General features: G+C 46.1%; 1 protein-coding gene across 1 annotated transcript; it reads left to right on the top strand.

Moving 5' to 3' along the window:
- Positions 1-209: 209 nt before the first annotated feature.
- Positions 210-13,511, top strand: MED20 (mediator complex subunit 20). Its single transcript, XM_080805778.1, has 4 exons — positions 210-340; positions 3,332-3,486; positions 9,745-9,998; positions 11,638-13,511. The coding sequence occupies exons 1-4, from the start codon at positions 327-329 to the stop codon at positions 11,851-11,853; spliced, it is 639 nt and encodes a 212-aa protein (XP_080661904.1). The 5' UTR covers positions 210-326; the 3' UTR covers positions 11,854-13,511.
- The last annotated feature ends 281 nt before the right edge of the window (positions 13,512-13,792 follow it).

Below are 13,792 nucleotides of genomic sequence, written 5' to 3'. Positions count from 1 at the left end.
AACGTTGGATTCTCCAAGTTGTGGCAGTCTGGCGATGATTTTTCTACTTTCACGGATCGAAGACCTATGTCCCCAGACGTGAACTACCCCAGCTGGAAGGCCGGGGCCCGGAGTCGATCAGTGACGTCACTGGAGGCGTCACCGAGGAGGTGCCTAGATCTGCCCCTGTTCCTCGCGGGCGCGTCGACTGGACGCTCTGTTTTTACGTCATTTCCGGAGCACCTCCCTCGGCAGAAGCTTGCGTTAGGGGGGATTCGCTTAGTGTGGGCGGCCGGAACCCACTGTGATTCAACTGTTTGTTCCTGCCACCCTCCTGGCCCGGTACCATGGGAGTGACTTGGTAGGCCCCCAAGGGACTTTGAGGGGCGGCGTTTGGGGTCGGGAAGGGCCCTAAGGAGCCTGGAGTGTACCCGGGAGGAGGCTCGGGACCAGGGTCCGCGGTCCTCCACGAGCTGAGCAAGATGTCTTCGGAATGTGTGGGTGAGGGAGGCACTGTGAGGGCTGCGGATTCTCTGGGCTTGTTTGCTCGAAGATGCTCCCTTTCGTCCTGGAAGGCGGCAGATGAATGGTTTTGTCCCAGGAGCCCATCGGTGGTGAAACTCCTTCCTTTTTCTTCCTTCCCAGGAGGCCATCGGGCTGCCAGAGGTGGAACTTAAGCGTTGGAAATAGGATGTCCGGACTGGGACCCAGTCTGCAGGCGGGGCTAGAGGGGGTGCAGGATAGGCCACGAGGGAACCATCTTTTTTTCCCGTTTTCTCCTGCCCCTCCCTACAGCCACCTAATGCAGTTAGACCAGCCCGTGTCTGGTTCTGGTGTGGCCGTTTTAAGATCTTCAGTCTAAGGGGCGGGAGAGAGAAGCTGTTGGAGTCAGATGAGGGTTCAGGCACGTCACCTCTTAGGATCGGTTTCCTACTATGTTTAATTATCTGATTGGTCTAGTTTCTATGGACTTTTACTGACATGATATAAGTAGGGTGGCAGAGAAAGGTATGGGCCTAATGCCTGGGGGCATGGGTTCCAAAATGCTAGATTTCAGGTCTTTTTTGGTTTTGTTTTGAATATTGGTAAGTATTAGCATGTTTCCAGTCAGAGAGGGCTGGAGGCTAGAATATCCTGAAGTCAGTGGCCATAGCCCTTGGGAACTACTCTTTCTGGTAGCTCTAGTTCTTGCTGGCTTGTCCGTTACTGCACCTTTGTTTTCCATAGTGGACATCATGAGCCTTTTCTAAGTCTTCTTGTGTAAGGGGGAATGTGTGAGGGATGGAATGAAAAGTTTGCAGCATAGAGCCTTGGAACTCTGGAAGCCCTTGTTCTTTCAGTAGAAGACAAGAGAGGGAATGGAACCCTTAAGTTTTTCACACTCCTGGGACTTCTGACCCCTAAAACATCAGTTTAGGGATTCTCTTATGTTTCTCAATAAGGCACATCATCTCATTGCTCATGAGTGCCTTTTCTGATGGAGAGTTGTGACAATATTTAGCAACAGCAGGACTTCCATTTTTATACCTTCATGTAGTTGATCATAAAGTAACGCGATGTCTTCCAAAATTCAGTAACATGCAGTTTTTATATAGCTAGGTACCACATGCAGTAGTTTTTGTTTTCTTTTAAATCTATGTCTTTGCCTTAAAAACTTTTCAGTAGGCAACAATGTCTCTAGGGAAACAATCTAGTATAATGGATAAGAACACAGACACGGAGCCAGCCTGCTGGCTTCGAATCTTGGCTACACCATACCAAGCTCTGTGACCTTGTGCGAGTTACTCAATCCCTCTGTACTTCAGTTTCTTCGTTTGTAGCAAGGATATAAATAATAGCTCATTTATAGGGCTGTTGTGAGAATTCAAAGAGTTCATTTGTCTGAAGGCCTTTGGACTCTGCCTGGTAAATGGTTGATGCATAATGATTGTTACCTACTACTCTAAAGGGGAAGCCAGTTTCACTTACCATAGAAGGAAATCTTGAAAATAACATTTTTATTTCATTGTTTTGATTTTATTCTTATACACACTGTCGCCTCTCGTTCCTAAAGATTATAAACTTGAGGCTTGCTTTCTCTTGGATCGTAGGGCTGTTGAATACAATTTTTTGCATTGACGGAAATGTTCTATGACACCATTGTCTAATACACTAGCCTTCGGTCACATGTGGCTATTGAGCCTTTGAAATGTGGGTAGTGTAGCTGAGGAGTTGACTTTTTTTTTTTTTTTTTTTTAAAGATTTTATTTATTTATTTGACAGACAGAGATCGCAAGTAGGCAGAGAGGCAGGCAGAGAGAGAGGAGGAAGCAGGCTCCCCGCTGAGCAGAGAGCCCGATGCGGGGCTCGATCCCAGGACCCTGGGATCATGACCTGAGCTGAAGGCAGAGGCTTTAACCCACTGAGCCACCCAGGCGCCCCGACTTTTTTTTTTTTTTTAAGATTTTATTTATTTATTTGACACAGAGATCACAAGTAGGCAGGGAGGCAGGCAGAGAGAGAGGAGGAAGCAGGCTCCCTGTTGAGCAGTGAGCCGGATGCGGGACTCGATCCCAGGACCCTGGGATCATGACCCGAGCCGAAAGCAGAGGCTTTAACCCACTGAGCCACCCAGGTTCCCGGAGTTGACTTTTTAATTTGACTTGTTTTTAGTGTAAGTATAAATAGCCACATGCAGCTTGTGGCTACTGTTCTGGACAGCGCACATTCAAAGTGTTAGAGAAATGGTGTAAAGACATACTAAGCCGATATAGTCAGAACTGAAGGAATCACAAAGGACATCCCTTTCTCATATGACCCAATGTTACGGAATGCTCAATCTCTGTACCACTTAAAATCTTATCTTTTTTTTTTAATGAGACTATTTTTTTATCATTTTATTTTATTATTTTTTAAGATTTTAATTATTTATTTGACAGAGAGAGCATACAAGTAGGCAGAGTGGCAGGCAGAGGGGGAGGGAGAAGCAGGCTCTCCACTGAGCAAGGAGCCCGATGTGGGACTCTATCCCAGGACCTTGGGATCATGACCTGAGCCAAAGGCAAATGCTTAATCGACTGAGCCACCCAGGCTCCCTTAAAACCTTCTCTTGAACATTGGCATACATGTCCTGCTAGGGAAATATTGGTGTGATAGGGAGTTTACTGCACTGATGAGAGTGTCCTGAGACCTGTGTTCTAGTTCTCAGTGGAGCTCTCAGGAACTGTGAGCCTCTATTTCTTTGTTTTTAAAATGAGAGAAAGGATCAGGGTAACTCCTGGCCCTGAAGAGCTGTGATTCTGTGCGTAAATGAATGGCTCAGTGAGTGCACCTAGGTCTCCGGATACTGATGATTTGGTTCTCTCCCTTCCAGTGTGTCCCAGATGCCTGTGGCTGAGGGCAAGAGTGTCCAGCAGACGGTGGAGCTCCTCACCCGGAAATTGGAGATGCTTGGGGCAGAGAAGCAAGGAACATTTTGTGTGGATTGTGAGACCTACCACACAGCTGCCTCCACTCTTGGCAGCCAAGGTCAGTGAGATGGATCTGCAGGATGGCTGGAACCTTGCTTGGAGTTGATTGACATTCATGTTCATTGAAATCTTTTTTTTCTCTATTGAAATCTTTATGCTCTTTTGCTAAGGGTGGTATTCTTTTTTTTTTTTTTTTTAAAGATTTTATTTATTTGCCAGAGAGAGAGAGAGAGAGAGTACACACAAGCAGGCAGAGAGGCAGGCAGAGGCAGCGAGAGAAGCAGGCTCCTCGCCGAGCAAGGAGCTCGATGCGGGACTCGATCCCAGGACCCTGGGACCACGACCCGAGCCAAAGGCAGCGGCTCAACCAACTGAGCCACCCAGGCATCCCTAAGGGTGGTATTCTTGAACATGTGGCACATGTTTCTGAATTCATTAAATCTTGGTCCTTCATCTCTTAGACTGGGTTGATGCTTTAGTCTTTTTGCACTTTGCACTTTTAAAGCTGTGTTTCTCAGGGATTTGGTCACTGGCTAATGGCATCTAAGCATCTGGGTTACTTGTTAAAGGTGCAGAGTCCAGGGGCGCCTGTGTGGCTCAGTCGATTAAGCGTCCAACTCTTGATTTTGGCTCAGGTCCTGATCTCAGGAATCAAGTCCTGCATCAGGCGCCACGAGGAGTGCAGCATCTGCTTAGAATTCTCTCTCTCCTTCTCCCTCTTCCCCCCTTCTCACTCTCTAGCTCTCTCTCAAATAAGCAAATAAAATCTTAAAAAAATAAAGGTGCAGAGTCCCGGCTCTCCTACCACCTGACTGGTGCTGCAGGCCTCATAATTATACTTCAGCCAGCTCCCTTAATGATCTTTACACACTCTTCAGTTTGAGAGAGACTCCTTTTAGGTCCGGAAGTCTATGATCCTTTCACAGCTTTAGAGTGTTTAGAACTTCATGCAGAAAGGCTTTCAGATTCCCACACCTAGTCAGTGGCCTTGGATATCTCACTGGCATGACCTCGACCTTTAAATCAACTTTTGTTTTAAATATATTGAGGTGGGCTGTGGATGGTGGTGGTAGGGAGGCAAAGAGCATCTTTTTTTTTCTTCAAATTTTTATTTAAATTCTAGCTAGTTAACATACAGCATAATATTGGTTTCAGGAGTAGAATTTACTGATTTGTTGCTTACTGTAACACCGGGTGTTCATCACCCCATTTAGTCGCCAACCCACCTCCCTTCTTCGATCCTGTTCGTTATCTATTGTTAAGAGTCTTTTATGGTGGGGTGTCTGGGTGGCTCACTTGTTTAGTGTCTGTCTTCGGCTCAGGTCATGATCCCAGGGTTCTGGGATTGAGCCCCACATCGGGCTCCCTGCTCAGCAGGGAGCCTACTTCTCCCTCTTCCACTCCCCCTGCTTGTGTTCCCTCTCTCGCGGTCTCTCTGTCAAATAAATAATAAAATCTTAAAGAAAAAAAGTCTTCTATGGTTTGCTTCTCCCTCTCTCTTTTTTTCCCCCTCCTGTATGTTCAACTGTTTTTGTTTCTTAAATTCTACATGTGAATGAAATCATATGGTATTTGTCTTTCTCTGACTTACTTCACTTACCATAATACACTCTATTTCTATCCATGTTGTTGCAAATCTCAAGATTTTTCTTTTTGATGGCTGATTAATATTCCATTATGTATTTCTATAATATAAATAGGTGTAGTAAATGTATAGATCATATGTATATGTAGATAGTAGATATGTATCTATACATCTCCCACATTTTCTTTCTCCGTGCATCAGTTGATGGATATTTGGGCTCTTTCCATAATTTGGCTATTGTTGATAATGCTGCTGTAAACATCAGGATGCATGTACCTCTTTGAATCTGTACTTTTGTATCCTTTGGATAAATACCTAGTAGTGCAATTGCTGGGTCGTAGGGCAGTTTCTTAAATTCTTGAGAAACCTCCATACTCTTTTCCACAGTGGCTATACCAGTTTGCATTCCCACCAACAGTGTAAGAGGGTTCCCCTTTCTCTACATCCTCGCCAACGTCTGTTGTTTCCTGTGTTAGAGAACCTTTGCATATGAATTAGAGAGCCTGGGTTCTCTTAGTCTTGGCTCTGCATTAATTTGACCTAGGACAGTTCCAAAGCACAGTGATTAAGAGGTTAGATCATGGAACCAGAGAACTAAGTCCTGGTCGCACTAAATGCAACTTATGGAAGTTCCACAACCTTTGACCGTTTCTGTGCCAGTCATTAGCCTATTTCCCCTGTAGATCCATTCCCCATACTTTCCCTGCAATCAGCATTTGCCAGGCCCCTTTTAGTCACCTTTGGCCAGTGAGGGGCAGTGGGGAAGGTTAGAGGGCCGAAGAAAGAGCACAGGATCTCCTCTCCTGCTTTGCGCAGTGTCTCCGGATGTGACTGTGTCTATCCCTTGGTTTTAGCTCCTGCTGGGTGCTCCTTGTGCCTGGCTCGAATGACAACACATCCTTTCTTTTTCCTTCCAGACTTAGGGAAGCAGTAGCTTCCTACTGCTAATAGAAAGTATTTCTTATTCCTAATAAGCAGTATTATTTCTTTCTTTTTTTTAAGGTTTTATTTATTTATTTGACAGAGAGATCACGCAAGTAGGCAGAGAGAGAGGGGGAAGCAGGCTCCCCGCCGAACAGAGAGCCTGATGTGGGGCTTGATTCCAGGACCCTGAGATCATGACCTGAGCTGAAGGCAGAGGCTTAACCCACTGAGCCACCCAGGTGCCCCTAAGCAGTATTATTTCTTACAGTAGCTCCCTGTGCTGCTAATATTTGAGTGGCCTCACCATTTGTTTTGTTTTTTTTTTTTTTTTTTGGTTTTTCCAACCCTGGTATTTTTGTTCCCTGTATTAAATCCCCTCTGATGAAACTATTTGCTACATGGTCTGTTTCTGTATCTTCCCAGGACTGGTCTGTCATTTGTGAAATGAAAATATCATAGTACCAATCCCCTAGTGTTGTGGTCATTAAATAAGTTACTATATGCAAAGCACTTAGAACTGAGGTTGTCATGTAGTGTTTAATATATAAGAGCTCTGCTGAGTTTCATCATCAGTAAAATCACAGTGTTACCATTAGTTTTGCCTTAGTAGGAAGGATGTAGGAATTAAAAGAGAGAACAGTTATGAAAGCATTTGGAAAATGAAACATTTGTGCACAGATATAAGATGGCATACGTATCTATGAAACTACCTGTCATAGGCTCTGTTTCCTGATTTGACCTTTACTTTTTAAGGAGCTATAATCTGGTTGGGGAGAGGACACATTGGTAGCAGACAGTAGGGTGGAATGGAAGGAGCAATAGACTTGAGGTCAGAAGGCCCGGATTGGAGTTCCACTTCTGCTCCTTGCTGGCTCTGTGCCTTTAGATCACAAGTTCTCACGTGGGCCAGCATTAACATTACCGAGAGAGCTCGTTAACACAGATTGTGGGGTCCCTCCCAGACTTTTCCACTCATTATCAGCCAGGGCAGAGAATCCACATTTTCAACAAGTGCCAGGAGGTGGCGCTGCTGCTGCTGCTGCTGCTGCTGCTGGTCCAGAACCCTATAGGCTTCATTTTCCTTGTCCGTAAAAGGGGGAGAGTAACACTGGTTCTGCTTGCTTCACAAGTTTGTGCTGATACAGAGATACTTTTTTAAAAAAGATTTATTTATTTGAGAGAGAGAGAGAGAAAGCACAAGCTGGGGGAGAGAAAGAGGGCGAAGCAGACTATGCAGGGCTTGATCCCAGGATCCTGAGATCATAACCTGAGCCAAAGACTCTTAGGGGTGCCTGGCTTAAGCCTCTGCCTTCAGCTCAGGTCATGATCCCAGGGTCCTGGGATTGAGCCCTGGGCTCTCTGCTCAGCAGGGAGCCTACTCCTCCCACCACCGCCTGCCTTTTTGCCTGCTTGTGATCTCTGTCAAATAAATAAATAAAATCTTTCAAAAAAAAAAAGATTAAAAAAAAAAGCATACACTTAGCCAACTGAGCCACCCAGGCATCCCCAAAGATACTTTATTTTGATTTAAAAAATACTGTTGTTTGTAAACAATTGGCAGTGCCTTCTTCATTAAAAACAAAGACAAAAACAAAAACCTTAGTTGACTTTCAAAATATTTTTTTTTTTTTTTTTTTAAAGATTTTATTTATTTATTTGTCAGAGAGAGAGAGGGAGAGTGAGCGAGCACAGGCAGAGGCAGAGGGAGAAGCAGGCTCCCTGACAAGCAAGGAGCCCGATGTGGGACTCGATCCCAGGACGCTGGGATCATGACCTGAGCCGAAGGCAGCTGCTTAACCAACTGAGCCACCCAGGCGTCCCGACTTTCAAAATATTTTTAAGACAGTAAGAACTCCTGCAGACTATGAATTAAATAGTTACAGTGAGTTTGCACAAGAACATAATGACAGATCAGCTTTGGGTACTTTTGTTTTTTTTGCACTGGGTTTGGCAGGAGGTGAAAGGTACGCATTGGCAGCAAGTGGTCAGGAGGGATGTGGGGGGGCGGTTGGCACAGAGCCTGTTGAGTTTTGGAAGTGGCAGCAGAGTGGAGGCCTGTGTAGAGCTGTCTCCGCCCCATCTCCTCTTTCTCACTGTTAAACTCTCATTCCTGCCTAGGATGTCTTTCCTCCTCTGTGCAGCTGAACCCTATCCTTTCCTCATTTCATAGTTCAGGTCCTGTTTTCTTTTTTTTTTTTTTTTTAAAGATTTTATTTATTTATTTGACAGAGATCACAAGTAGGCAAAGAGGCAGGCAGAGAGAAAGAGAGAGGAGGAAGCAGGCTCCCTGCTGAGCAGAGAGCCCGACGCGGGACTCGATCCCAGGACCCTGGAATCATGACCTGAGCCGAAGGCAGAGGCTTTAACCCACTGAGCCACCCAGGTGCCCCCAGGTCCTGTTTTCTCCATGAAAGTTTTTCCTGCTGATTCTTGCACACTCTGATCTCTTTCTGCTCTGATCTTCCTTCCAAGAAGACTTCTGGTCTGTCCCATGTAAGCATTTTGGTCTTAGAGTCTCTTTAAAAGTTTTTCACCTGTCTTTATTTTTTTTTCTTAAAGATTTTTGTTTATTTATTTGAGAGAGAAAGAGAGAAAGAGCAGTGGGGAGGGGCAGAGGGAGAGAGAAAGGGAGAAGCAGACTTCCACCTGGGCTCGATCCCAGGACCCTGGCATCATGACCTGAGCCTAGACAGATGTTTAACTGACCAAGCCACCCAGGTGCCCCTCACCTATCTTTAATGAGAGCATCAGCGTCCTGAGGCCAGGTGCTAAGTCCTTTACTTGCATTGCTTCTTAAACCCTTGCAAAAAATATTGGGGATAGGGACGTCTGGGTGGCTCAGTGAGTTAAGCAGCTGCCTTCGGCTCAGGTCATGATCCCAGGGTCCTGGGATCGAGTCCCACATGGGCTCCTTGCTCAGCAGGGAACCTGCTTCTCTCTGCCTCTGCCTGCTTGTGTGCTCTCTCTCTCTCTCTCTCTCTCCCCCCTTCTCTCTGACAAATAAATAAATGAAATATTTTTAAAAAATAAAAAATATTAGAGATAGTTAAATACTTAATAAATATTTTATAGTTAAGTCTTAATAAATACTTGGGATTGTGGTAGTCTATCCATTGATTCTTGTTGTATATGAGAGGGGGATCCTGCTTTCCATTTTCAGTTAACCAAATATATGTAGCTTTCCTTTCTTCTTGCAGAGAATCTCTAGTAGTAATCAGTGAGAAAACTCATTTCTCAGAGAAATCACCCAAATCAGCTAATACATTAAAGCACTCCAAGGGTTTGGGCACCTGGATGGCTCAGTTGGTTAAGATCTGCCTTCAGCTCTTGATGCCAGGGTCCTGGGATCAAGTTCTGCATCCAGTTCCCTGCTCAGCGAGGAGTCTGTTTCTCCCTGTACTGTTCCCCTCTGCTCGTGCACGCGCATTCTCTTTCACTCTCTCTCTCTAATAAATAAAATCTTTTTTTTGCTAAAGATTTTATTTAATTGACATCAAGCATCCATCTAGGAGATCATCTCTCAATCTAAGAACTAAACTGTTACTAGTTCTATCGAAATTCCCTTGTGCTCCTCACGTTTTCTGTAGAGTGGGGTTTTACCACATGCTGTCTTGCCTGCCGTTCTTCTCTCTGCCTCTTTGAAAAAGAGTATTGGTGAGGGGAATTCTGCCCCCCACCCCTGGCCATTGCCCTCCAAGATGGCTGAGGTAATGGCAGATTGCCATCTGGCCCCGTTGTGCATATTTGACTCTATCCCGGGGTTTACAGATGAAGATTTTGATGCTGATAGGCTCTCTGTCCCTGCAGGTCAGGCTGGGAAGCTGATGTACGTGATGCACAACTCAGAGTACCCTCTGAGCTGCTTCGCCCTCTTTGAGAATGGCCCTTGGCTTATTGCCGACACCAACTTCGATGTGCTCATGGTGAAACTCAAGGGCTTCTTCCAGAGTGCCAAGGCCAGCAAGATTGAGACACGGGGTACTCGTTACCAGTACTGTGACTTCCTAGTGAAGGTGGGCACAGTCACCATGGGGCCCAGTGCCCGGGGCATCTCCGTAGAGGTAAGACCTTGGGGAAGCAGGAGCAGTGTGTGCTGAAGGGCCGCTCGGCAGAGGGCCCTGCAGGTTTTCTCACCCCTCTGAATGCAGACAGGCACTTATGCCTTCCTCATCCCTGTCTCCAGGACCTGTGTGCTCCTCTGTCCCTGTGTCCTTTACCTTTTCTTTAATCATTCAGGCTCTGGCCCATGATGGGAATGGGACGCTAGGGTCAGAGCAGATAGAAAGCTTAGGAAGGCTGGCTTGCTGGAGAAGGGAAGGAATAGTCAAGTGACCAGTCACCCATCACAAGGACTGGAGCTGACCAGGGCAACTTTTTGTGCAGGTAACTTTTGGGAGGTGGGCCCTAAATCATGTGTCTACATACTTTTCCATAGTACAACTTAAGATAGGTCACAAAGATTGTGTAGCAAGATGAGCCTTTCCTTTTGACATGCTGTCGACTTTCTTTCATGGTAGAAAGAGGTGTGTGTGTGGGGAGACTTCATCTCTGAGGTGTATATTGGAAACCACAAAGAATGTGGCAATAGCTGGCCTTAGGACCAGTGAAATTCCTCAGTCTACCACATGCCCAGCACTGTGTGAGATTTAAAAAAAAAAAAAAAAGAAAGAAAGAAAATAGGTGAGCTACAGGGGCCTGCCTTTTGAAAACGTGTGATAGTAAACGAGCGAAGCTGAAACAAAGTGTTTTTGAAGTTAGTCTGTAAGACATTCCCCCGGCACAGATTGCTCTGGGAATTCAGGCCAGTGAGAACACTGCTGACTTTGAGGGTTGGGATGCTTTCTTCAGGAGTAGCATGTAAAGAGGGACTTAAAATGTAGAGATACGGGGATAGATGAGACTCACAAAGCATTCCAGGTAGAGAAAAGGGCCTTAGCGGTAATTACTGCTCTGAAACTCCAGGGACCCCTGTGACCAAGATTTCTTGATGCCTTTTGGCTTGTGATACACCTCGCATTTGCTGAGACCCACTGGGAACCCACTGTCTGCCTGTCCTTCGTATTTCCAGCTTTATAGTACAAATACATCCCAGTTCTTTCTTTACGTGTTTTTCCTTATGGTTACTAATTATTTTCCCTGCCATCTTTCCAGTGAAAAACTAGGAGAAAGGTTTGAGAAAGTGTAAGATGTATCTCCTTTGGCCCCTGCCACATTGGTGGGGAAATTACTTCTTAGGGTCAGGTGGGTCTGTTGTGGGGTAATGTTTGGTCTTAAAGAGACTTACGAGTATGTGTGTCTGCTTTGCTCCCTGTGGACACACACAGATACATACATACTTTTACATTCTCTTGTTCTTCATTTTCTGTCAGAATTTTCCTGAGCTCTCTTTGGATCTTCATGCACCATAGCAGGGACTGTACAGTGAGGTCATCAGAAGGGGCCTGTATCTGTCTCTGGGTCTTGTGGGTTGGGGCTGTGCGTTGATAATTCCCAAGATGAAAATGTCAGAGATCCCTAAAGGGAATGTGGAATTCCTGGTGTGTGGCTTGAGTATTTTCCTGTGGAGCAATACTGTTAGAAGGTGTGTGTCTTTGGCTTGGGGTTGGAGAAGATGGGAGCAGGGGGCAAGAGGTGCAAGAGAAGCAGAAGACCTCGTCCTTGTCTGCACTCACCCTTGTTCTCTGTTCTTTTGGTCCCCAGGTGGAGTATGGCCCCTGTGTGGTAGCTAGCGACTGCTGGAGCCTGCTGCTCGAGTTCCTACAGAGTTTTCTAGGCAGCCACACACCAGCGGCTCCCGCAGTGTTTGGGAACAGACACGATGCTGTCTATGGCCCAGCAGATACCATGATCCAGTACATGGAACTCTTCAATAAGATCCGCAAGCAGCAGCAGGTGCCGGTGGCTGGGATTCGTTAGTGACTGGTGGCTGCCTAGCTGAGCTCTGTCACCAGGGGGTCGGTGCAGGAAGAGCAGGGGCTGCACCCTGAGACCCCTGGACCCCAGAAACCCAGGGCAGACATGGAGGCTTCTCTCCCTCCTCTCGGCTGTGACTTTTGTTCTGGGGATCTGGACTCCCTTCCCCTGACCCTCACACATAGCCCTCCAGCAGCTGCTTCACCCTACGCCTTATTGGACTTGGCCTGTTCTCAAGAATGGTAATTACGAAGAGTGGAGAAGTGTGAAGCTTTCCTGCTTTAGGGAAAAGGTAGGACAGGGCTGTCCCTGCCCAGTGTTGGTGGGAAAGCAGTCTCCAGCTGTTGCAGATTTGGCCTAGGTCCACAGTGGATGGACTGGGCTGGGCTGTGCTGGGCTGTAATAAAGGCCTCTTCGTCTACTCCAGCGATGCAGTTGGGCCTCTCCTGGAGAAGGAGTAGAAGGCATAACTTGGCGTGATGGCTGTCATTTCCTGACCTGTTTGCTGAAGTAAACTGTGAGTTGACTTTTCTAGGATACTGCCGGAGTCCTTTGGAGTCTCCCTCTGGCATGTTTCTGTTCTGTTGTGAATGAGGTTAAGCCGTAAGCCAAGCTATTGTAACAAAGAGAACCTAAAGTACAATGGCTCCTGGTAGAAGGTTCTTCTTCTCTCTTCTAATAGTACAGATGTAATCAGATGGTCTGGGGCAGATTTAACTGTACACGGTCACCAGGACCTCGGGTTCCTTATGTCTTGTTCAGCCAACTTTGGGGTGTTGACCTTGCCCACGAGGTCAAAGCAGACTCATCAGTTCCGTGTCTACAATACACTGGGGAAAGAGAGAGCAAAGCACTTTCTTTTTAAAGGATATGACCTGGAGTCCCTCAAATCAGTGTGGCCACGCTTTGCTTGAAAGGGGCGCTGGGACATAGAGCCTCTTACTTGGGTGACCATGTGTCCAGTTAAAACCCTGGGGCTTCCATGACTAAAAGATGAAGGAGAAAATGGATGTGGGGGCCTAGTCAGGGGCCTCTGCTACATGGAGCTCAATGGATGTGCCCAGGAGGAGGGCCCTTGGTGGTTATTTTGGAGAGCACCCCCGGTAACGGAGTTATTTGTCAGTTGCATTGGGTTACGGCAGGTGCCAGAGCCACTAGTGAGTTTCGCTGGCTTAGTCACACTGGGTAGTCCGTTCCGTGCCCCCCTTGCCTAAGGGTTCACGGCTTCCTGAGCTCTTTGTCCTTTTTTCATTTGAGGATCCAAGCTGCTCATTGGACTTACATCACCTGCTTACCTGACTCCGGCTGCAGAAATGTTCACTTGGGCTAACATTGATATATACAGGCAGGAATGATCTGAGGAAACACTTTAACGTACTTTACCTCAGAGCTGTCCTCAAGGATACTGTCCCTCACTGCAGGTACCTCAGAGAAATTAGTTTCAGATCTGATGCCTCTGCAACAGGAATCAGGAGACGGTCACATTTCCCTTGTAGCTTTGGCTGGCAGGAAGCTCAGTTAACTCCAACTGCAGGACCTGCCGCCTGTTCTCTTTATTTTCCTTTGCCCCTGGCTTTTTTGTTTGGTTCTTCTGTTTTTGCTTTTTTAAATTGAGGTGTGTTTTAGATGTCATTTACAGACAATAAAATGCATAGATCTTATGTTTTTGGCTCTCTGATTTATATTTGCTCTCATCCAGCTTTATCTGTGTTTTTCTGCAGACTCCCTCAAAGTTTCTGTGAGATGAGACGGCATTTTGAAAACATAGAGAGATAGAGTGTGATAAATGTGACTCAAGACGTATGCATTTTACGGAGGAGTTCTGTGCTCTAAAAAGTAAAGAAGAGTATAAACTCCCTAACTGTAGTTTGCCTTTTGATGCAATCTCGGCTCATACATTTCCAGCACTTTTTCCTTATTTTGAGCATACATTTTTTTTTAA

The sequence above is a fragment of the Martes martes genome, assembly GCF_963455335.1.
Source record: "Martes martes genome assembly, chromosome: 6".
NCBI classification, from domain to species: domain Eukaryota; kingdom Metazoa; phylum Chordata; class Mammalia; order Carnivora; family Mustelidae; genus Martes; species Martes martes.
Note: the sequence above shows the minus strand (reverse complement) of the source record. Positions and strands in the feature narration are given on the sequence as shown.

Coding starts and splice junctions, on each gene's coding strand:
- MED20 (XM_080805778.1), top strand. Junction 3,487..9,744: donor CTCCACTCTTGGCAGCCAAG/GTCAGTGAGATG, acceptor CTGTCCCTGCAG/GTCAGGCTGGGAAGCTGATG. Junction 9,999..11,637: donor CCCGGGGCATCTCCGTAGAG/GTAAGACCTTGG, acceptor TTTGGTCCCCAG/GTGGAGTATGGCCCCTGTGT.